The sequence below is a fragment of the Rissa tridactyla genome, chromosome Z (assembly GCF_028500815.1).
Source record: "Rissa tridactyla isolate bRisTri1 chromosome Z, bRisTri1.patW.cur.20221130, whole genome shotgun sequence".
NCBI classification, from domain to species: domain Eukaryota; kingdom Metazoa; phylum Chordata; class Aves; order Charadriiformes; family Laridae; genus Rissa; species Rissa tridactyla.
In genome coordinates this window covers 85,520,967-85,545,962 of record NC_071497.1, presented here as the reverse complement: position 1 = coordinate 85,545,962, position 24,996 = coordinate 85,520,967, and the positions used below count along the sequence as shown (strand labels likewise).

Below are 24,996 nucleotides of genomic sequence, written 5' to 3'. Positions count from 1 at the left end.
TGCACAATCACGTGTGGGGTGGCGGAAAGAAAGGCTCCGTCATTGAGATCTATTAGAGATGGGCAAATAATTGCTTTTTGCGTCTTTCGGTTCTTCCGCGTTAAAAATTACTGCTGTTGCATTTAATTTGGACACCCAACGCCCTTCTCCAGTTTCTCTCTGACTCTCTTCTTTATGCAATTCTTTCCCTTTCTTCTGAGCATCTCGGGCAACAACTCACTCAGAAATAAATGCCCCAGTAAGTTTTTCTGGAAGAGCTTTCACCGTTACCCGCCGCCACAGTCAGATTATATAGGATCCGCCCAATTAACGCCATCTCAGATAAACGCTACAGGATCGACCCAATTTCAGAGCTGAAGAAAGATGAATCAAGGAAAAGCAAGTCACTTACTGAACCTCCCGCCCATCTCCACGGGGTGGAAAATACTCCTGCTGGCAAATCTATCCCACCAGGGCATGTAAAGGCCAACTAAGTCCCCCTTTCTTTCTTTCTTCTGTGGCCTTTTCCGAGTGCTTTTGGCATTAAAAGAAACAAAGGGTATATGCAAGAAGAGTTGTTTTACAGTAAATGGAGATTATGTTTATTATTCGGTCTTTGCTATTCTTACCGTTATTTTTTTTCCCTGGAGAAAAGGAACATAAATACGACAAAAAGTCACCCTAGGGCAGAACCAGCGCGAGCGATCATGCTGTGTCCTTCAGAGCCCCAACGCGCTCCTACCTTTCGTACAACGCAAAAAGCCATCAAAGCACCGAAGTCACGGAACGCAGAAGAGGCCCCGACCCCAAAATACCTGCAGCCTTCCTGCTTTATTTAGTAACAGAGCAGGGAAGACTCTGCTCCATTTCCATCCAGCCCAGTTAATCTAAACTGGTGTAAACGCGGTGCTTCTTCAGCCCCGTGAGTCCAGTCCTGACCAGGGCGCATCCTCACCGTGTCTGCTTCATGGGGCTTCTGGTCAGCCAGGCATTCGGCTGAGCAAAATGGGGATTAACCAGGTCTGACTGCATTTAATTTCTAATGCCAACAGCCCAGTGGGAGCCGCAGCAAATCCCCCGCGCGAGGGGGAAGGAGAACACCATTGCTCGTGATTAGAGAGAACAAGAGCTGGCAGATGGTTCTTTACTGTGCTCCGGCTGGGCCTGGGCAGGATCGTGTCGTCCTGGTTTTTAAAAGAGTTAAAAAATGGCTTGTTTTAAGGATTTTGGATATTGCTGTTAGAGTGAACAACTGCACAATAAATGTCTGCCTGGTCTCATTATCTGAATAAACCATTGGTGGTGGTGGGTCAGCAGCAGGAGGAACCAAAACCAGGTCTTCTGCAAAGCAGAGGACAAGCAAGTGCTGGGAGACCTCCTTCCAGAGACGGATACTACATTAAAAGGGGTTCAACAGCCCCTTCACGGGTGTAGCCACTGCTGGGACAGAGGGACACTGCACTGAAGGACGATGCTCACACTCTTCTCCAATGCAGACACACCTGGCAGCAGCCAAAGTCTTAGAGCCTGACTTGGTGCCTTGATTTTGGGTCTCCTCCTGTTTCCCAGGAGCGTACAGACACTGCTGCCTTTCCTCGAGCAGCTCTTCATAACATTCTACGGCTCTGAAACACCCCATTTCCCCAGCAGTTTAACCCCTCGGTCAAACCGGATCGAAAAAGGATCTCTGAGCTCAACAGTTAAGATGAAACCCATCTGGACAACGTGGTCTGCACTTAACTTGAGAGAGTCCTTTCAAGAAAGTTTGCCAAAGGACTTTTCATTATTCCTGGAAAGATCCCAGCACGTCGAAAGGGCTTCACGCCAAGAGAGGATATTTTCTAGAGGTTTGGTCCCAGCAGACATTGAGCCGTGGTTTTCCTGTCCTTTGACTTCACAAAATGACAAAATAAAGGAAGAGAAATCCGCAGCTCCAGAAGGTGATGTCATGTACCTTTACTCTGATATTGATTGCCCATTTACAGTACTTCACTTTAAAATAATGAGCAACCCAGAAATAGAAACATCACCAATCAATTATTCTGTCCTTCTAATTACTCAAAGCCAAGCCTGGTGGCAAGGCAGACCTGAACACCAGCTTCTACGGCATAAGAAAGGCCCTTTGGATCCTTATGAAGACGTGGGAAGACAGAGCATTGCAAACTTTAGTTTACTGCAAGACAAGCCAGAACAGCAGCCGGCATCCCCGACCGTGGCACGGACCAGGCACTCCTACACCTCGCGTGCTGTAAAGGGACGTTTTCTTAAGCTTTTATTTGGGTTGTGCGGAATGGGATTTAAGCAAGTCCTTAATTTGTTGACGAACAGGAGGGATTTTGCATCTTTGTTTCACCTCCTAAGCGCCAGAACTTCAGGTTGTTGAACTACTTAAGAAATATTAAGCACTTGAAAACGCGGTCCCGCTGTTGTGCAAACCAAAAGCAATGAAAGCGCTGCTCGACAGTAAAACGGGAACAGATTTGCATCTTGCAGCGATTCCACTGAATCAGGCTGAACATCAACCAGCACGTTCATACATAACACACTACACCCAGCCATCACCAGTATCAATCTGGAAAATACCGAGCGCCTCCAACCAAGCATTGTCGCGAGACAGATATTCCCCATCGCAAAACACAGGAGCCAAATTATGTATGTAAAGCTCGAGCTTAATGCATTATAAATCAGTATTTCTCCTTGCCTTCTCCACCTCTACCTTCTTTGCTCATACAAAGCCAATCATCTCCTGAAACACGGGTGTGAGAAAATTATTCTGCTTTCGACAAAGAAAGTCGGTTGGCATCAAATTCTATCAAATAGAATAAATCCGTGTTAGAAGCTGAAAGCTCTGCCTGTGTCTATCAAGCCCCGATCCTAATCCCAAATTCAACCTCGGCTGAGATCATTGGGGTGGCGGGGATTTATCACGGTGCAGAATTTCTTCCTCGTGCACCCGATTCCTGTCCCAGCACCTCTACGTGCGCGACCACCTCGGGTTAAGGTGACTACCGATTCGCAGGAACAGGAGGAAACAACACATTCTGCGCCCAAATTGTCCTCCAGTATGGGAAAACTCAAAACATCACCAGCTTTTTTCCTATCACATAAGAAGCAGCTTTTAGAGACGTCCAGACTTAGACGGGCAAAGAAAAACATGGAAAGAGATTGCAAAGACAATAAAACTTGCACAGGAAAAGTTTGGCACGGGTATAAAGGCAGAGGGCGATTTTTTTCTTTTGAAGTCAAAGTTTACCTCACAGTAATTTCATCCCACAGCAATTTCCTAATTGTTCATTAAAAACACATTAATTGTATGTAGAATGCATAATTTATCGCTGTGTGGAAGTGAAAATAAGAAAACCCCAGGGGGCCAAAAGTTGGCACGAAATCATACTTCTGATTTATCCCAATAAAATCTCTCCCTGGGTACTGTTAATTATTATAACTTACAGGAGAAGACATTACATTTCTACTTAAAAAATTATTTTTAACGAATCCATGCGCTGATCACGAACATACAACATTTTAATAAAGCACCACATCTTTCAGGGCAAACGTGCGTTTGCGTCTGTCGATTATACTTAGCTCACAAAGTCGTATTTTTGCGTGAGTGCAAAACCAATACCCAGTAGTTGTAATTCAAAAGAAAAAACCCCAGCCAGCAACAAAAGAACGACAGAAAACCCCACGCCATCACGCTACATGGTCTCACGGTTACTGTCTCCTCTTAATGAAGACGTAGCACGCCACTTTATCGGGCTAATTTACACGATAGATCAAAACTATGTGAAATTTTCTCGTTCTCGACGGGGGGAGGGAGATTGCCACCTCTATGGCTTTCAACGCACTCTATTATTTCACTTTACAAAACTAGTATCTGTGTTGGGTGGCAAAAGATCGCTCGGATGCGTTTAATCTGGCATTGAACTTCTGATTCTCAGAGGACCAAACGATATTGTGGCTGTTTTACCCCTATGATAATAACCAAAACATTCAGTTCAAGTCAAATCTTTCTAGCTTGTTTTTTTTTTTAAATGTTAGATCACAATTCCTAAAGGAAAAAAGCAATTCACACAGTAGTGCGTACTTGTGCTTTTTCTTTCAGCTCTTCTAGGGAGCTGGTTTGCTTTTCTAACTACAGTCTACCAAGAACTTGCGTTTTCTCTCTCGCTGTAGATACATGTGCGTGCGCAGACATTATATACAGGTATGTGCACATGTGTACACACGCCTATGTGCATCTATACGTCTACACCCAGGAATGTCTGAGATACCAAACCACACGCAAGTACAGCACCGCACACACCAACATACCCGCTTAAATACATACATCACTTGGTACACAGAAACACAGAACGGTTTGGGTTGGAAGGGACCTTAAAGATCATCCAGTGCCACCCCCTGCCCTGGGCAGGGACACCTCCCACCAGCCCAGGTTGCTCCAAGCCCCGGCCAACCTGGCCTTGAACCCCTCCAGGGATGGGGCAGCCACAGCTTCTCTGGGCAACCTGGGCCAGGGGCTCACCACCCTCACACCAAAGAATTTCTTCCCAATATCTCATCTCAATCTCCCCTCTTCCAGTTTAAAACCGTTCCCCCTTTGTCCCATGGCTCCCCTCCCTGATCCAGAGTCCCTCCCCAGCTTTCCTGGAGCCCCTTGAGGGACTGGAAGGGGCTGGAAGGTCTCCCCGGAGCCTTCTCTTCTCCATGCTTAGTAACAAATAGGTCCTGGTCCAGTTCTGCAGAAAGTACGTTTCTGTTTATTTTACATTTAATTTGTTACCAAAAGAATAAAATAAACAAATAATCTCTTATTATGGGACACTTACAAAGAATTTCATTTAAAAAAAACCAAAACAAGAGAATTCCCTGATTCACTACCTAAAATGAGGAGGGTGACCTTCTCGAAGCAAACAGCGTTGCGGGAATGGCTTGAAAACACGGGCAGAGGAAATTGCCTTTTGCTCTTTTCTAACATACGGGAGAGTTTGGTCGACTTTCAGCTTCATTTCTTTCGCGTGATCTAGTAGACAACAAAGTTTCAAGAGGATCTGCCCTAACCCTCTGATAATAAGCATTTCCTTGCCCCCGCTTCCACTTATGGATTCTTGCTCGAGGCACCCGATGCTCCAAGGCAAAGCTTTGATAAAGAGCCTTGCTGTCTGCACTGCCCCTAATTACAGCGGCTCCCTTTCCTCGTTTGCTCTAGGTAAATGCCACAAAGGTCACTTTGTTAATTCAATACCAAGCCCACAATCAGAATCATTTGCACAAGACTCAAAAAATCAGTGTCTTTTTTTAAACACTGATGTTCAGGTTTTCTTAATACTATACAGTCCTAGAAATGAATTTCAATTACGGAGGAATAAAGTAGGTACCTTGTAACGGTTACTATTACCCCGAGACAGACCTCAAGGCAGGGCAGACCATTCACCACCTGGAGGTGACTATTTTTCTCCACGGATTAACACGCGTTACTCTGCCTTAGACGACACGCTTCCAGGAATGTGAAGTTAAAAGAGATTATTTCCCACCAGAAATCGCTCACAGCGGGGAAGTCCCAGCAGGTGGGGCTCCAATTTCAGAGAATCATAGAATGGTTAGAGTTGGAAGGGACCCTAAAGATCATCCACTTCCAACCTCCCTGCCCTGGGCAGGGACACCTCCCGCTAGACCAGGTTGCTCAAAGTCCCGTCCAGCTTGGTCTTAGACCAAACATGTAGAAGGAATGATCCCACGTGTGGCTTTGGATGGGAGGGGACAACCAGGTTCATCCAGCCTACTCCATAAAATACCTACACAACAGACACCTACACCAGAAAGGTCCATCAAGCTTCACCGCATGCCATGAACAGCCAAAATACTTGCAGGTACCCTTCTTACGACCTCCATAAAGACCAGAAACTGTAACTAACAGAGGAGCCGTGGGATACTGATGTCCCTGAATGGAGCAGAAGATGCTAGGAAGCCCACTCAACAGGAAAGGGGGGAAAACTTGTCGCCGGCCATCTGGCCATTAGGGGAAAAATCCCTTCTGATCCCAAATCTGGCAGTTGTTTTAACTGCGGTTGTTGGAGCAGAAGATGACAGCTGGGCACCTGCAAGGGCTGATGCTAACAGGACTGAAACGGCCCTTTCTTCCAACCTTCTGGCCTCTTTTGTGATCATTTAAGGAGTTTTCTTCCCTAGATATCACATTGTTATATATTTAGGGATACGCACCAAATGAAAGCCCAAAGCTACAAGACACACAAAAGCCGTCGTAGCATTTCGAGCTGCTGGGCTGGCTCCAGAATCCAGCTTTGTCCGAGCATCGCAGCACATGTTGAGCACAGCACTGTCGTGTGCTGTACTGTCCTATTCCCTTCTCCTCCGCTTCAATCGACTTTCTGTCAGGATGAACAAAACTCCCACAGGACAACAAAAAATAAAAGTACAAAGCAGGATTTGCAAGAAGGTAGGAGCAGAGGACGGGATGTGCTCATTAGCTGTGGCCCTTCCAGTCCCGACAGTTGACAATGGTTTTTTTCAGTCATGGTTTTGGGAGGCATCTGCCAAAGACTTCCGGGAAAATGTTTACCGATTATAATTTTAAAAGACCAACTTCCTCCCAGGAGCCAAATACGCTATATTCCTAGGGATGGATTTTGGAAACCGTTAGCTGCTCGCTTTTTTATCTTACGGAGTAATGTATATGCCACCAAGAAACGCTCTACAAAAAATGAGAAACAAATTCAGAGAAGTTGCTGACAGATCGTATACAAAGAGGCCAAATTTTCATCATACGTTCACCGAACTACCTTTTAAAATCTAATTTATCGTCAGGCTAACTCTAGTTCCATTTGGAGCTCACCGGCGTTGGGATGATCAGCATTTTATGACCGCCATACGTTACTGTTGTGTCGTACCTTTTTACTACCGGAATCTCAACGTGTTTTACCATCTCTCAGAGGTGGTCACGGTTGTTTTGTCTTAAGCGTGACATCCACCACCCCATCCTTATTTAATCATGGGGACAACGGCAACGGGACACTTAAAAGGCTGTAGCCATCAGTGGGAAGGACCGCGGGACCTTCAGCTCTACGGCTCAGCCAAGGAGAAGCACTTGGGATGGAAACCTCTGCACCAGCGTTCGTTTAGCTGACAGAGGGGAAGTTAACCCCAGGCTCCAGGAGCGTCTGGCTTTTTTTGATGTTTTTTTAGTCATGCAATGACCCAGACTGACCTTGTGTAAAGGTTTACTTCTTTCTGACACAACCCATTTACCCACCATATGGGAACAGAGCATTCAGCGGCAAAGCCCGGAGCCCAGCAAAGGGCGACGCAGGGAAACTCCTGGCCACGTAGGAGATGTCAGGAACAATCAGAACTAATGAAATAGTTCTTGCTATCAGGTATTTGGCATATTAATGCACAGAGGCAGATCTCATTTACTGAGACAGAGTCTGGCACTGTAAATTATCGGACACTCAAATACGATCACGCTCCACATTTAAGGGCCATTTGAATTGTACTCAGGTAGTTTCACTCATCTGCAATCTGAGGAATGTGTTAATAAATACAGGACTGAATCACACCATCGATTTGTAAGTGGAATTTCCCATTAAAACCTGTCAAGAGCATTACTTTAAAAAAAAATTAATGGTATAATATAGCCCAGGGTTCTGCTCTAACATACTCCTGGCGGTATAGCTCTCCGAGTCTCATGGGTGATGGATAATCTTGTTTGCTCCGTATCGTCCGATACAACATCTTTCCTTTTGCCTTTCTGCTGCAGGCAGAGGTCTCGCTGCCACCAGTAGCAGCTGGTGTCATCTCTTGGTGGGCAGCAAAGTAAACAACCAAGCACGAGTCTACACCTTTCTTTCCACTTCCCTGAGAAGTTTGATTTCTACAGCCAGTATCTCCAACTCAGCAAAAAGGCCGGAAATCCACCGCTCTGATATTGCCACGTTGGATTCCTTGGACTAACAGTCCACTTTGGACTCTGCTCCGGTTTCTCACTGTTTGAATTTGAGCTTGTTCTCCCGAGTCTCATGGATTTGGTCTCTTTTGGAAAGCTAGCTGGTTTTGCAGTTATTGGCAGATGCGTTTGGCGTTCCTGGGATGTTCTGCGAGCTCTGACATGAAAAGAGGAGTAACGCGAGTCACAGCACACCACCAACAGCCCGGGTTTGGCACACACAGGGATGCCCCCTGTGACTCTTCATCAGCGGCCTCACTCCACAGTACTTCAAGAATTCGTGATAAAGACAGATTAAGCTTATGTAAGGAGCATCAGGGGAAAATAATAATAATAATAATAATAAAAAAAGAAATAAAAAAAAAAGCCAGAGTATTATTCTATTGCGTGTTTGGAGATTAAAACCATTTCATACTCGATTCACAAAAAAACAATTTGCAACGGAGCGACGGTGCCAAGGGATTTGGGTGGCTCCAAGCAGGCGTCCCCATTTCAGGAGGAAACCTCCCCTCCAGCAGGGTGGGAAAATTTGCTCCTTAAGAAAGTCACGGCGCTGCCCCATTTGCGACCGGTCGGTTGAGCGCAAAGCCATACTCAGAACCTCGAGCAGCCACTGTCCTCGCGGTGGTATCATTTTCCATTGATTGTAATTGAGTTCTATTAATGATGTAATTCAATTAGACACAAATCAAGAGATAACTAATACTTTTAATAACATCACACCAGCTTCTGACAAATTCCCTACACAGATGGAAAAGCTTGATAGAGTTACTGGTAACAGAATATCCCCCTCTGGAGAGATGTTAACAACCCTTCTAATATCAATACACCTGCTATAGCAAAGCTATTTGGTTGCCGAGAATCTACGTGAGCATTTAAGGAATGCAAATGATCAACAACAAATTGCGTTAGGAGGACTCTGTTGACGTGAAGGTGTCTCTGCGGAAGTCGGTGAAGATTTATTCAGGTGGAGAGTCTGGCCTAATGTATTGAAACAACCTTTCTCTCTCTTTTTATAATTGTTTAAATCATTAAAATTTGATGGATTAAAAAAAAAATTTTAAAAAAATCTGATTTATTCTCCATTACCGCAGGCTTAGAGAGTTGTGTGGGCAGTATGGAAATACAGCTGTTTACCCAGTTTTCTCCGGAATCTTTCATCCAGGTGACCTTTATTTCAGATTAATGAAAACAAAGAACAAATAGTGTTTGTGCGAGAGGGAGATCACAGCAAACAGCCATGTGTAACAGTCTCCGCCAGAACGGAATGTATTTCTTAGAACCCACACCTGGCTCTCCCAAAGCACACAGTTTTAATTGCCACAAACTGAGTAGCCTCTTACTTTGCGTGTCAAAACCAGTCAGCGATCTAAAACCATGAAACCTCACGATTTTTGCAAAAAAGCATTGCAGCGTACAACACCCTCGGTCCCACGGCGCCTTTAAAATCTGACGAATTAACACCTTCTAAGCATCCTTATGCCGCTGGTTTGCTAAATGTCCCCTCAACGCTTGGACCACGGGAGATACCAACCCTTTTTGGCATCTCTGTCACAGGCACAAAACATTTCTACCTTTATAACTCTCTGCGGACACTGAAAAAAAGCCATTCTGACATTATCCAGTGGTATGAAACCGTCTCTGTTTTGCATCCTCCTCATCATAAACAATAAAACAAGAGCTGTCGGATTCAGTTAATTTTTTAATTCGCTTCACGCTGTTTCTCACACAGGAGGACGCGGTATTCGTTGTGTCCAGGGAAAATAAAAAGGTCCAGAGCCCCCGTGAATAAATATAGGAAAATGCCAATTTTTAATAGCAAAATCTAAATCTAAGACCGTTAACTACTTTCATACTTATGACAGATTCCTCTTCAATAATTCATCTAAACCTTTTTATTCTTCTGAGCAGAAAACCACGCAGGAAGCCTCCTTCCTAAGCTGGATGGGGTGGGGGGGGCATGACTGCGGGCCATTTTGCCAAATTTATACAGAACGTGTAGGAAATGAGGATAACCAGCCATGCCAACAGCACGTTCAGCAGCATCTATAATACAACAAAGGAGGGACAAACTAGGAAATAGGATTTTCACTTTGGGTAAGGGAAACACAAGCACCGTGACATTTGGGAAATGAGTATGAAATTTGCAGGATTTGATGAATACAGGGAAATCCCCGCAACACTGCAACCACCGGAAATATAAATTTATTTAAATATACATATATATATATCTATATGTATACATGAAATGCCATCTATACCCATCTCCTCAAATACACGCCCCCTTCTTCTGGACCACCCTCCTCCACAGCCCTCGCTCAGGCATTTCTGCGGGTGGTTCAGCACAAATTCCAGCCAAAATCATAATTACTAATTACAGTCCTACCGAGAAGTTGTTTCGGTCCTCCCTGGGATCTGTCACAACCGCCTGCCACCAAGACAATGACAATCAAAACCTTAACCCAAGCAAGAAAACCCGCTGCTTCTTCAGCAGTTCAACAGGTTGGTGCGTTTGGGTCCCACCACAACCACGGTCCGTTGTGTGTCTTCAGCATCAGGGAAGAGCTGAGGGAAAGTTTTAAGGGCTTTTTTCCTCTTCTTCTGAGCATCAGAAGGCAGAGAAGAGAAAAAAAAAAAAAGACAGGAAGGGAATACGGATGAAGGCCCCTCAGCCTTTTTCAATGTCGTTCTTCTTCCCCCGGTGCTTCTAATAGGGAAAAAAGAATGAATACTGTGGATAGAAACTCAAAGTACTTTTAAAATGCTTTTTAGTCTTTGGCTAGGGAGGGGAAGAGTGTCAAAGAGACACTCGGGGGAAGGAGTTTGATGCATGAACTCTGCACCAAATGAGCCCTTTTGGGTCACTGTGGGCCAAGGATGAAGCATCCAACTCTGCCTGGTGCTTGGTGCCAGCCCCAAGATAGCCCACTCCATGCTCCTAAGTCGACTCCACTCCTAGGGAAGCAACCTTCAGCTTCTAATTACAAGGTTTTGGGAGTCCTGCCTTTAGAAAGAAACACTTTACACAATTATATCAATTGACCTTGTCCCGAGCTGTCATGTTTCATCTAATTACTGCTCTCAGAGCTTGATGGCCAGACAGAAGTGCCCACCAGTTTAGCTGCAGGTCACAGCGCTAACATAGGCACGAGCCTTCAGATGCTTTTCGAACCGAGATTCTCAGATTCACTGAACCAGATTTGGTTGCTGGGCGCTTTTATGTCCTGCCACAAAATGTACTCCAAGAAAAAGGCACAAGGAACCTGGACTAAGCCTCTAAAAAAAAGTATTTATGAGGGCGGTGTTCAGCTATGCCAAGAGCAACCGCCTCTGGCTCGCCAGGATTGCTCCGGCGGGCAGCACAGCTACGGGCCAGGGATGGGCGCAGGTAAATAGGTGAAGTTACATGGACCGTCCATACGGAGAACAGACTAAATGAACATATCACTCCCCTTTTAGTGACACTATCTGTTTCCATCCTGGCTGCGAGATCCCAAGCGCACGCACAAGCGTATCATATACGTGCTCAAGTGAGGACTCCTCCTTAGTTGCTTCGCCTTGGGACCAACCGGGAGAAGAAACAAACTTTGTGTCACTATTTTTTATGACAATCTCTCTCTGCTCACTGTCCCCAAGAGCAAGCAGGGAAGTGCAAAATAATGGTTAGCTTTAGCCCACTCTCTTTAGCCCATAATCTCTCTACTTCCTTAATCTTTCACTATGAAACTACCCGTGTATCCAAGAGTAACCTGGCTGTTATTTCTACCAAAACAGCCTGTACTTGCGGTGCTGCGCTGAGATTTGATGGAGCATCATGCAGCTGTGAAGCTGACGGGAGGTACGCAGTGGGAGCAAACAAAAACTTGAGCAACAGGAGACACGAAAGAACGGTGCTACGATATTGAGGGGAAAAAAGGAAAGCAATAAGCAAAAGCAACTCGGAAATACAGAAATGTAGCTCCTCACCTGTGCAGGACAAACCCTGTCAGCACAAGATCTGAAGTCTCCGTTGACTGACAGCATGTACAGAACGTGGATGCCAGGCTGTGAAACTATTATATATAAATAATAAACATACAAACTAGGAGACTGTCATTCATCGCAGAGCTCTTCTGGCGATGGAAGAGCTGACCTTAGCTCTGCTAAGCTACAGAGCCTCTCAAAAGAGCCATAACTCTGCGATTTCTTAAGCTCTCCATCCACTCCCAAACGAGCAGCCTCACCTCCCACGGTACGTCCTCATCCCACGGAACGTCCACGTCGCGCAAGCACCACCTCCGCAATCTGGATAAATTCTGTGTTTTGTAACACAGTGCCACAGCAAGTGTCCAACTACCTTACCCTCTCCAACTACAACAAATGTTTTCATGAACAGCTGCGTTGGTGGTTGGGGTTGTTTCACCGTGCTCAGAGCAGAAGCTTTTCTATATCATTGCCAGTATATTTATTTTACACTTTTACCTATTTTTGTCACCCTTTCTTCTTGCTGCGAGACCCCAGAAGAGAACGACAGCGTGTATCTGTTTCAAGGAGTCAAACTTCTCAGCTGGTCAGGACGCTGTTTCCCAAACCAGACGGAAATTGGTACCAAAGCTTTGGAAACGGTGGTGGTTGTTCACCTTCTGCTTCCAAGCTGGGAGAGGAGCCACCTTGTGAGCCCTCGAGCCCCGGAAACTGTGACCATGGGCCGGGTGCCCACAATCAATCCAGTGAATTTGACCCTAAAGTACCATAAAAGTAAATAAAACCATCAAAATGTCAGTAGTCTCCTTGTTTGAAACTCTACTTTGCAGGGTGAGAAGATACCCAGTTTTCAGTCAATAATGCGATTTCCAAGAAGATACTATTCCTTCAGCTCCTCCGTTTGACAACCAATATTTTGCTGAAACTTCGGGCAGCAATTTAGCGTCGTTTCCAATGTATTTTGAATACTTCAGAGCATTTACAAAATTACAGCACGTATTGGCATTACCATCGACAAATTACTGCCATCAACCGAGACAGAAATTGAGACATTTAACTGCGCGTTTTGCGCGCCTCGCCGAGAATTCAGTTTCCTTTATAGTGCAGACATCTCCAAACTCTCGAGCGAGATGTTCTGTCATTAGCCCAATTTAGCTGTAGCCCTTCACATCAAAGCTGAAATTGAGAAACATTGTCAGAAAGAAACAATTCTGCTAAGTTTACAATTATCTGATGTGTTACCTTTCAGGAATAATATACTCTATTTTACCAGTGAATTTCCTGTCAGAAATCAGGAGATAACGCCCCACTTTCAGTCATTGCTTTCCACAGTTTGATAGTTTTCCTTACGGGAGGCTGTGCAGGAGACCCAAAGGAGCAAATCTCAAATGCCGGAGGCTCTCCGCCAGTATTAAACAAAGATTCCCAAGCATCCTTTATCCCACAGAGGAGACGGCTGTCGCTTTTCAACAGCAGAAGTGGTAAAACAGACTGTGACATTCACACAAGGCGATGGGGAGGAGGAGATGGGTGATGGACACATGAAGTAGATTTATTTCACGAGGACCAGAACCAGGAACGCTTCAAGCCGTCCCCACAACAAACAGTTGAGAAGGAATTCTTTAAAGTGAGCCTCACAACCAGTCACCAAGGGGACGGGTAGAAAATGACATAAAAACCAGTACAGGAAAGCCAGTTCCCTGCAAACCACCTAAGCGCAGCTCCGCCTGCGGCGCAACCTCGCAGTTCGGATGAGGAACGTTGTGGCACCTATTTTTTGGCAGATGAATTTTCCATCCAGCGTGGAGAAAGGAATTCATTCCCTCGGGCAAATGAAAAATAAGGATGTTCGGAGATTCTGGGAATAGCAAAGAGCACCCGGTGGCGGATGCCATCGAGCCAAGTCGATGCTCTCACTTCGGGGCAGGAGCATCTCCACCCAGCCCGGGGCACCAAGGCTGCGGGAAGAGGGATGGAAGGGAAACGAGGACAGGGCCAACGTGTTTACTTTGGATTCCAATGGAAATAAAAAAAATTAGGTCAACGTTTCACCCAAGGGATAATTTTAACAGAGCAAGTGCATTTTTTTGCCTTTAGTTAATTAATCATGAAAGCCTCGGTGGAATTTGTCAGTATACTTTTTATTCAGGCAAGGCCAACATTTTAAGAAATTTCCATCTATTTGTATTACAACAAAGAGCCTGGCTGCGCTGACTCACGCCGTTACAGCTCTGCATTTCAGCAGAAGGGAAGATTAGGCACGTGAAAACGCGGTCCCCTCTTTGAGGGTCAGCTTTGTTCGATACCCAAAGGGACTAACTCTGAACATCGCATCCATCAAGGGATTTGCCGTAGCAAACCGGAGGCGAGAACCTACCTGTTGGCTCATGTGTCACCTTTGGGTCTGAGTGTCCCTACACCTGCACAGCGAAGCCTTCCCTTAGGCAGCACGGAGGGGAATCGGCGAGCTTTAGTCTGGGAAGATGTTAAACTACCAGGAAGGGGCAAACTTCCTTCACAGCTGACTCACGTTAACGCATTTGCTGAAGTCTCCACGAGAACCTTTTCCACCAGGAACGGAGGTGCAAACCCACCGCAGGGTTTTAGCCTTGCGGCTGGATTCGCCACGCCAAGCAGGCACATAGGTAACGCTCAATTTTGTGGCGCTATTTGATCTCGTAAAAACAACATGTAAAAAAATCAGTACTGGCCCTCTAAAGGACATCTGGTGAAAAATCCGTGTGCCGAGCATCTGATGAATGACTCTGAACGAGTTATTTTAGCTGTCATGTCACCGGATTGACAGCAGTCTCCCGTTAGAAAGGCCAACCCAGGCGTCACATGCAACATGCTTCGGGGACGAGCTCAGGCAGAGCCCAGATTATTGCAGGATGGTGTTAAACAACAGGCTACGGGGAAATACCAGCCCACATCCAACACCAGTCTTTTGCCAGTCAAAATATGAGACAGGGGATGCAAAACCAGGCTCTCGGCTTCCTTGGCCGTGGAGGGAAAGCCCGGGCGGGTTGGGAGAAGGCAGCGCTTGCTCCTCCATCTCCACCCGGGCTGCTCCAGGGAAAAGCAAAGAGCAAGGTCAGCACACCGGCTCTCAACTTAAACTTGGTGGGATGATGCGAAGAACTTGCCTGCATTGCAAGTTGCATCCGGAACGAGAAGCCTCACGGGTTTTCTTCTCCAAGTTTGAGAAGCGCAGATGCTTTTATTAATCATTTTGATCCTGGAAGCCCTCACTGCAGACCACCATCCTGCTGCGAATCTGCAGAGCAAAAACCTTACGGTCCTGCCCCAAAGCTCTTACTGTCCCAGCAGAAAACAGGCAATCAAAGACGGGTTCAGACAGAGAAATGCAAGGAATATCCTCAAGGCACTTCCATGTCTTGAGCCCCTGGAACAGACCTTCCACACTAAGTTTTGTATCGGGAAGGACAAGGGAGTAGCGGTCAAGGATAAATGAACCGAGTGCGAAATCGGACATCATTACACGTGTCATAATCTCATTGAAAACAAACATTCCTGACTGTGTTTTTGAAGACGGCATCGCTCCTGTATCCATACGGACGTGGAGAAGCCGGGAGAGTGAGGACAAAAAGACAGAAAACAAGAAGAGCTGAATACAGAACTATTCAGCAAACTATAGAAGGGCGACGACTACTCAAATGGAAATTGCTCATCTTCAACTAAGCTCATTTCCATTTTTAAAAACACTCCGGTGAGCGCACGGAGGTTACCCCGCTCCTCGAATACACGGGGGGGCTCACACACCCCCTAACACAGAGGGCAACCGCGGCACGTGTGAAATGGATGCTGTGACAGGTCACTGGTGATTTATACTGCACCACTCACAGAAGTGACTGCCACAGTACCCAGACAGCGCTGGGCTCCGACATGCTGCACTACCACTAAATTCCTCACCGAGATCCAGCGGGAGTCAAAGACACCAAACACAGAAGCCATTCACAAAAAAAACCCAACCCAAACCCTTTGAGATTGAGTTAAATTCCCACCTACAGACCAGAAAAAAGAGAAAGTCGTTGGTGGTTACTTTAATACCTAGACAGATCAAAACATAGAGCACCATCGTGATCAAGAATTTACAGAATTTACATCTGCCTTTATCAGGAACGTGTTTTCCGTGGTCTCTTTCCAAAATGGCAAACGCTGCCCGTCATCTGTCCTCCCATCCACATGTTTTTAACCATGAAAAGTCCCTTGCGCTTTACTTTTTGTCTCAGCCCCCGAAACATTTGCCCCCTCACGCACGATGGCAAATGACAGGCGCAGGACTTGACTCCGGCAGCGTGTCCCTGCCCGCGCCGCTGCCCTTCGGCACTGAAGTTTTCAACGCACCCCTGTACGCCCACGGCAGCTCCGGGCTTTGGGTAGGAGAGGAGCCAGTCCCATTGTGCAGCATCTCCGGGAGCCCTTTGTTAGCTGCGCTCGCTGCCTGCCCGTGCCCTGCTGCGCAGGGACCCTGCCAGCCACAGCACGCTGCCCGCACCTCCTGCCCACAGATGGAGTGGAAACACCACCCTGAGCGAGTAGAGGCAGCGAGAGGGGCGAGATCCGCTTTATTCGGTTTCATGGGCTGACTTGGGATGGCCACAGGAAAGCACCAACTCACGACGGCCCCCGGGGCTGCGACGCTGGGAAAAACTTTGCCCATTTGCAGACGCAGCTCAAGGAATTGGGTGCAAAGCAAAGACGCCACCTTCAAAATCAGTGCAAGAAACACTTGTGTAATCACAGATGGGGTGTGAAACGCGCAACCGGTACATGCAGCTGGAAAACAGCCTGTTCCATCCACATAGCAGAAAACAACACCGACGCTGTGGGAGCGATGGGTTTGCGGCACGTTTGGCCCCTGACACAGCACACGGCTTCCTTCCCTCCTCAGGCTCTCACACACAGAGGCTCTCGCTCCATCCCCTCCTTTGGCAGCCAAGGAGCCTGCGAGTCAATCATCTTTCACGAAGGAGGATCACTGCCATGTCTCCCAGCTCCCAGCCTTTAAGGTGGAAAGGCAGGAGAGCCACCTATTCATTATCCTGCTGCCACTGCCCGGGTCCCACCTTCCACGCGAGTAATTGCAGAGGACAATGCTGGGGACACGCATGCACACAACGTAAACCTCCAGCCCTGGCAGAGAAGCATCTTCCAGTTTACTTGCTAACTCCCCAAAATCAGGACAATCAAAAGATACACCCGGTTGTGGAAAGGAAGGACCACCTCCACGGGCGATTGCCATTTGCATACAGCTGAGAACCTGAGCTTTGCCAGAAGACACCAAGGATTTTTTTTTTTTTTTTTTTTGGAAAACGTTTCGTATGCAGCACTTTCCCCATCACAAACCCCTGCTTCAGTGCTGGTGTGCGCGATGTGGGGAGTTGGTTCCCATTGTTCCTCCGTCGCCGCTGCCAGAGCAGCGCGCACAGACCTGTGCTCAGATCCTTTTCTGTATTTTCCAGACTTCCCACCCCCCCACCCCCAGCTTCCCAAGGTTTCTCCTACTGGAGTGTTCCTCATTTTCTTTCAGAGAAAATTAAACGAGCGCCAGAGAATAATATTTCCTTGCACGCATCTCCCTCCACCATGCGCTCACACCCCGAGCCTCCTGCAAATCAAAGCTGCACTTTCTTAGTTCCTAACACTTCTTGGCTCACGCTCCCATTTCTCTTCTCTTTCTTTTGGAATGAGAGACCTGGGAACCGCCGAGCCCTTCTCTACCTCCCACGCAAGTAGCCCCCGAGCATCGCCGTGCCAATTCCCTCCGTTCCTCCCCTACCCCTGTTCCGCACACAACTGCCCTTGCCATTTTTAATTAGAAAATGCGCCTGCCAAGCGCGGCGAGAGCGGTGCAGCCCCAAAGAAACGCAGCCTGATAGAGTTGGGAGATGCTTTGCAGATAACTGCGTTTGCTGCCTTGCTAACTCGGCTGCTGCTTTTATTCCTTTACCCAGGGAAGGCAACCCCTTCCCATGGTTTCAGCACATAGATCCAAAAAGCTACAGGCAAATACATCCAATCGCAAGCGGGATCAGGTGCAAAAGAGAATGGGAACTAACCCTACCACCGCCACGGCACACACACTTCCACACCTATTATGCCACCTCCTGCCACATCTCTCCTTTATTTTCCATGGATTTCCTTCTTTCCAGGGCTGCCCTTTCTCTCCAAGGCTGCGCAAGGCGCTTCTAACCCCGGTTCCCCCTTCCCAGCTGTGGGAAGTGATGTGAAAGCTCACGCTGGTGAGCAACAACAACAACAAAACCCCCCAAAAAACCCACATCATGCTCGCAGAGGGGGAGAAAAGTCCATTATCAGAAAAGGAACGGGCACATTGCTTTGGGATGCGGAGAAAAATCACCCTCACCCCGGAGCGCAAAGGCAAATAAGAGCTGACTTACCGGAGACTCCAGGATGCAGGCTCGCCAGCGTAAACCCGAAGAGGAGAAAAGCCAGCTTTGGTACCCAAACACATCCAAGACTATTCTCCATATTTCAACGCACACCTACAGATTGGGGTCCTGAGCACCAGCAGCAACCACACATGCACGTACAGCCCCTTCCTCCTCCTCCTCCTCTTCCTCGCCGGGGCTTTTCTTTCCGTCCCTGCTGACAGGGCTCAGCAAAGGGGGAAGGGGTGAGGAGGGAGGAAAAAAAGTTGCATTCAGTCCAGGAGGCTCCGAGGTTTCCCGAGCGTGCGGGGAACTAACTCAAGGAGACGGAGAAGGATGGGGAAGGGTCCTCCCACCGCTGGAAAAACATACACAGAAAAATCCTGCCCCAGGAGAGAAAGAGGAAAAAAAAAAAAAAAAAAAACAAAACATCAGAAGAGTCGCGGCGGCTCCATGTCCAACACCGTACAAAGTAAAGAAAAAATAAAAATAAAATTAAGGAAGGGAGGGAAGCCCCGGTGCAGGCGCGGAGAAGCCCGAGCGGTGCAAGGCGGGAGCGGCGCGTCCTTCCCGGCAGGGCTCGGCCAGCAGCCGCCGGGGGAGGGAAGGGCTTGCGGCGTCTCACTCGCGGCGGGCGCTGCCGCCCGCAACCTGCTGAGCCCGAGGAGCGGCGGCGGCGGCCATGGGGCGGGGGCGGCGGGAGCGGGAGGGCCGGGCCGCGCCGGGCCGCGATCGGCGGCGGAGCGGCCGCCGCAGCGCCCCGCCGGGGAGCGGGGGCGCCCTCTGGGGGCCGCCCGAGGAACCGCCGCGCCCGCGGGGGAGCGGGGACCCGCCGCGGGGTCCAGGCGTCCGGAAGCCCCGTTCCCGCCTGTTCTCCCTTGTTCGCCCTCCACTTCCAGAAGCTCAACGCGCCCCGGCAACGTGCTCTCGCGGCCCAGAAACCCCCCGCAGCCTGGGCTGCATCCCCAGCAGCGTGGGCAGCAGGGCGAGGGGGGGATTCTGCCCCTCTGCTCCGCTCGGGGGAGACCCCCCTGCAGCGCTGCCTCCAGCTCTGGGGCACCAACAGCAGAAGGACACGGAGCTGCTGGAGCGGGGCCAGAGGAGGCCCCGGAGATGCTGGGAGGGCTGGAGCCCCTCTGCTGGGAGGACAGGCTGAGAGAGCTGGGGGGGTTCAGCCTGGAGAAGAGAAGGCTCCGCGGAGACCTTCCAGCCCCTTCCAGTCCCTCAAGGGGCTCCAGGAAAGCTGGGGAGGGACTCTGGAGCAGGGAGGGGAGCCACAGGATGAGGGGGAACGGTTTTAAACTGAGAGAGGGGAGATTGAGACGAGATGTGAGGAAGAAATTCTTTGGTGTGAGGGTGGTGAGCCCCTGGCCCAGGTTGCCCAGAGAAGCTGTGGCTGCCCCATCCCTGGAGGGGTTCAAGGCCAGGTTGGCCGGGGCTTGGAGCAACCTGGGCTGGTGGGAGGTGTCCCTGCCCAGGGCAGGGGGTGGCACTGGGTGGGCTTTAAGGTCCCTCCCAACCCAAACCATTCTGTGATTCTGAGACACAGCTGACCCCATCTGACCAAAGGGCTATTCCATGCCACACAGTGTCATGCTCAGTATATTAAGCTGAGGAAGAAGAATGGGGATGTTCAGAGTGATGGCATTTGTCTTTCCAAGTCACCTGCTTTCCTGGGGATGGCTGAACACCTGCGTGCCCATGGGGAGCAGGGAATGAATTCCTTGTTTTGCTTTGCTTGCGCACGTGGCTTTTGCTCTACCTATTAAACTGTCTTTATCTCAACTCCTGCGTCTTTCCTCACTTCTATTGTTCCGATTCTCCCCCCCATCCCAACTGGGGGCAACCAGGCGGCTGCATGGTCCTACCTGCTGGCTGGGGTTAAACCACGACACTCCATCTCCTCCTCTCTCCCATGGGACCTTCTCAGCTTCCTCCAAACACCTCCAGCCATCGCACCTGGGTTTTTACAGCTATTCCACAGGCCTGCGCGAATACTCGCGTTACAGAAACCCACGCAGACAGTTCTCCTAGGGCAGAGAATTGTTTTCAACGAGGAAGACAGGACTGTCACAAATACCTAATTTTGCGCTTGAGAAAAATATTCTCTGAAGAGGAGAGAATCAGAAAGGAAAACGAAGAGGCTGAAAGCTTGGACCGCACAAGTCAGCCCTGAGGTCCACAGAGCCCTGGCAAGATCCTGAGGATCGGCACCAACATTTCCAAAGCCAGAAACATGGGGGTTCAGGATGTGAGGTGAGGAGCAGACAAAAGGGCTGCCAAATGGCAGCCAAAATAACAGCACCGAATGCACATGATGTAACCCAGAAAATCCATGATTTGGGGTGAAACATTAAGAAAAAAGGATTGAACGCTTCCAATTGCAACCGGGCAGCGAATGAGCCAGACCTAAGGAGTTAAACTGACATTTAGGAGCTCTCGGGCTGTTTCAGGATAACCTATCGCAGTTGAAAATTGCTGAATGCTTGGGAGTTGGGTGCTGAGACCCCCCCCAGCAGCCCCAGTTAGGCACGAGGGCGTGCTGCGGCATCACTGGATGTGCCTGCGCACGAGGGCGGGATGGAGGGTACTCATCACCCTGCAGAGAAAGGCCACGCAGCCATGCTGGTGGCACTGGCTGCGTCTTCCCCTGAGCGTGAATTTTGGCCGAGTGAGAATCAACAGCTCCATCATCTACAGAAAGTGCGCCTCAGGGGAAACGGGATTCAAATCCCAGGTTGAAGTCTGCAGCTCGGGTGTTTTTTCTTCTGGGATTCTGACTTCCAGCACGACTTTATGCAAGAATAATTTAAAATAACCAGCAAACCAATATGCTCTGCCTGCAATCGTTGCTTTGTCTTAATTAGAGCGTGTCACGCCTTAAGTCAAACTTTGGTCTCCGCAGCAGCAAAAGCATTGCCAGCAGCGGAGGAACCCCAACCCGGTACAGCTTTCTTGGCCATTCTCCACTCGCTTTTCCTGCAAGCCAAACATGCCACATGCATTTCAGGAACTTTCTGGCTGCTGGAAAAGCACACATTGGGGAAGAAGTGAAAGCTGAAGAGCTCAGACAACTGATTGAGTGAGTGAATTTCCACCAGTCAGGCATAAGTCGTCTGGAAGTGCCTTCATTACCTGCCTATAGACTGCACGCGGAGGAGGGTTTCTCTCTAGAAATTACCCAGGCAATTCAAATTCAGGGCAAGAGCAGGACGAGGGCACCAAGGGCCCCGGGGAAGGCACCCTGCCACTCTGTTCCTCACAACGGACTGACCTTGCTCCACCACCTTCAGCATTCCCTGCTCTCAAGGGTGCTCCTGTTGCCATCCCCAGGAGCTTTCACACCCCAAATCCTCTGCTCTGGCTTTGCAAGACGCCCCTTTCTGCAAAAACTGTATATCTGGCACTTGTTGCTGTTTGTCTGCAACTTGCCTCTGCCATTTTCTCTGGTTTTGCACATATTTTGGTCTTTTCTTTTTCCTCGCTTCCTCTGTAACCTGTCTTCTAGAGATTGAGATGAGATCTGAGGAAGAAATTGTTTGCTGTGAGGGTGGTGAGCCCCTGGCCCAGGTTGCCCAGAGAAGCTGTGGCTGCCCCATCCCTGGAGGGGTTCAAGGCCAGGTTGGCCGGGGCTTGGAGCAACCTGGGCTGGTGGGAGGTGTCCCTGCCCAGGGCAGGGGGTGGCACTGGGTGGGCTTTAAGGTCCCTTCCAACCCAAACCATTCTATGATTCTCTCTGTTCTCAGTAGCACCATCACTACTTCTACACGTGCACCAAAACGATAGTCTGAGTGTTCAGCGCAGGTCCCGCAATGACGGCTTTCTTACTGGTGGCCAGACACCTCCATGCCCTGGACTCCCACAGACACACAAAGGGATTTTCTCTGAACGGCCTTGCTCTGTCTTCTATTCCCAATAACTATTCCGTAATGTGAGATAACTGCACGATAACCTGCATCTGGTCCACTATCAGGAAGGTTAAAAGAGAGCAGCCCTTATTGAAAGGGAAAGAACCGTGTGCAGCGGGCGTTTGTAGTTGGGGATGGGTTTTCCCCCGTCTGCTTTCCCAGCACGCTCCGACATGCAATTCCATAATTCTGCAGCGCCTCACAACAACACTGTTCTCAGCACGAGCTCCGCGAGGCTCTTCACAACCTGTTTCTAAAAACTGCCCTTCCGAAATCAGCCTTTCCTTGAGTGTCTGCTCATGTAGCAGAAACGCTTTTCCTCCTGCAAAGCCTAATTTTACAGATACAAAAAAGCCTGAACTCTAAATACGGATTTGGCTCCAAGGAAATAGCAGGCTGAGCAAACGCAGGCTTCTGGTTTAAACAGAACCGAGACTTCTGCCAGCGTGTGGCCAAGACCCTTTCTCTTTGAACACACAGAGCAACGCCTGGCGATAATCTTTACTTACAACTTGTAGCCACGCTGAGATGGGAGTTTCTCTCGGAGTTTCTCCCAGTCCTTTGGGGAGCAGACCTTTCCCTAAGAAACAGGGGAAAAAGCATGGGGAAAAAGCAGGTGCAGGTCTGTGTGACCAAGAATCCCACAAGCTGCAGTGGAATCCGTCACCCAGCACATGACTTTATGTGCTACGTGAAGCCTGAAAAGCAAAATGTGGCCAGGGAGAAGGCGGCAAATTTTCTCATTTATAAAAGAGACATATAAAATTTGGCTAAAGAGTAAACAGGACTGTAGGGACAACCATACCATCGCAGCTCAGCTGGCTCCAGGTGTCACTGGGAGCTTTTGCATCGCAGTTTGCAACTTCCACATCTTGGGTTTCTATTTCATTTTTGCGTGTATTCTAGCAGTAAAAACATACTAAGTCTTGCTGAATCGCGTATGAAAGTAAGCAAGGAACAGAGTACTAGAAGCAGCCCTTCTCTCTCAAGCTGTCTGGCAGAGTTATATGGCAATTGTGTACTTTTTCCAACTTCTGAGCCAATTTTAGTAGAGGACAAACAGAACTGATGGGAACCGAGCAGAAAACAGGCAAGCGCCGTGCTTTCGTCTGACATGCGATCTCTCTTATTTTTGCCTTGAGCATCTTCAGGAACAGACTGCCAATGGTGCTGCGCTGGGCACCGGGGGGGGGTTACAAGCTACACAAATGGGTGAATCGGTTTTCACCACTAAACCCATTAATTTTCTTTTTTTTTTTTTTTTTTTGCTTTCAATCGGAACGCAGATCCTGAGGGATAAAAGGCCGGTGCGTGCCTTAAAACAAACAGGCTCCGCATCAGTGGAAGTAGGCATCGCTGGTCTTTTGGGAAGTAAGGGGATACAGAGACCAGTAAAGATAAATCTGGGTCTTAGGACAAACAACTGCCCAGTCAGTCCCTGCATCCAGCCATGGTAAGATGGGAGACAACAGCCTGAGTTGCTCACCTGCCTGTGTCCCTTAGGCTACGGAAAAATCTTGCTGTTTTGCCTACGGCCCCAGAGCCAAGCCCTGGGGAGGGTCTTTTAAGTCCAATCCAGGTCCTAAAAACAGCAGTAGATGCTGCACTGGAGATTAAAAATCAGCCCTGGGTTCACTTTTAGGCTTATTGCCAACAGGCTTTTTTGCACATACATTTTCTCCGCTAAAACTTTCTGCCTTCCTCAGCCAAAAGCCACCCTTTCTACCGTGCCAGAAAAAAACATGGAGATTCATGGCCTGAGAGGTTCTAAGAGCGAGTGTGACCCTGCAGGTGAGGGCCTAAAAGCGCTCACTAGCCTGGAGGAGATTCCCATTCCCATCCACTCCATGAAAATCTCGGAGCTGTTCTGTATCCGACAGCCGCTGGCTACAGCCGATACGGAACCTGTGGAGTCTGCCACAGGGCCACAGGAGTTGAGCTCCGCAGGGATGCTCTCCATCATGTATGATTTCCTTTGGACATCTCACCTGGCACGAACAAGTAGGCTTTTCCTTCTCTAACCCCCCCGATGTTGTGCTGTGCTCAACGGACCATTCGAGGCAGAAGATCGCAGAGTTTCCTCTGTAACACGTTACCACTTTTTCTAGGATCTAGTTCTTTCTACCTCAAGAGACCCGTTCGAAAACTTGAACATTTCTTTTACTGACTTTTACATCCCAATAACCATGTTTAAGGTACTATTATCCAGTGTAAGATTACGTGCAATTACCTCCTTCTCATGTAATTTTGTTCTCCAGAATTACCACTCCCCTTTCATTTGTTACAAGGAATATTTTATACACCTTTATGAATTCATCCAACTCTACAGTAGATCAGAACACATAATTTCATCACACTTACTTAAGTGCCTTTTAAACATAATTAGAAAATTGGTGCAAGTCAAACTAGGCTGCAGTGAAGTTTTCTCCTTTCCTACCTGTTTTTCTTCCTACCAGCCCTCACCGTGCTGCTCCCACCAAATCCCAGGGCTTCATTCCTAGTGGGCTCTCTGTTAGCGTGGTGACCCTCCATCTACCAGTGCCCCTGTCACCGCACATGCCATCTGCCACCCCCACCTGCTGCCAAGCATACCTTCTCCTACCAGGTACAGCGGGAGTGCTTTGGAAGATCAAAACATCCTGTGTCCGCTGTTCCATGGCTGTGGCATCTTTCCATTACGAAGTGCCACCTAATGCCTCTTAGAGAGTTTATATTTTTTTGTTACAATTAACTTAATGTCTTTGTTCTTTTGTGTTTAGCTCACAGT

The 24,996-nt window shown here is 48.4% G+C and overlaps 1 protein-coding gene across 1 annotated transcript in view; it reads right to left on the bottom strand.

The window, feature by feature from the left end:
• LOC128902487 (netrin receptor DCC-like) overlaps positions 1-18,421 on the bottom strand; it is a 592,493-nt gene extending 574,072 nt beyond the window's left edge. Inside the window, exon 1 of the mRNA XM_054185611.1 lies at positions 18,331-18,421. Within this exon, the coding sequence (XP_054041586.1) occupies positions 18,331-18,421 (91 nt within the window). The remainder of the gene's footprint in view (positions 1-18,330) is intronic.
• Between the last annotated feature and the right edge of the window lie 6,575 nt (positions 18,422-24,996).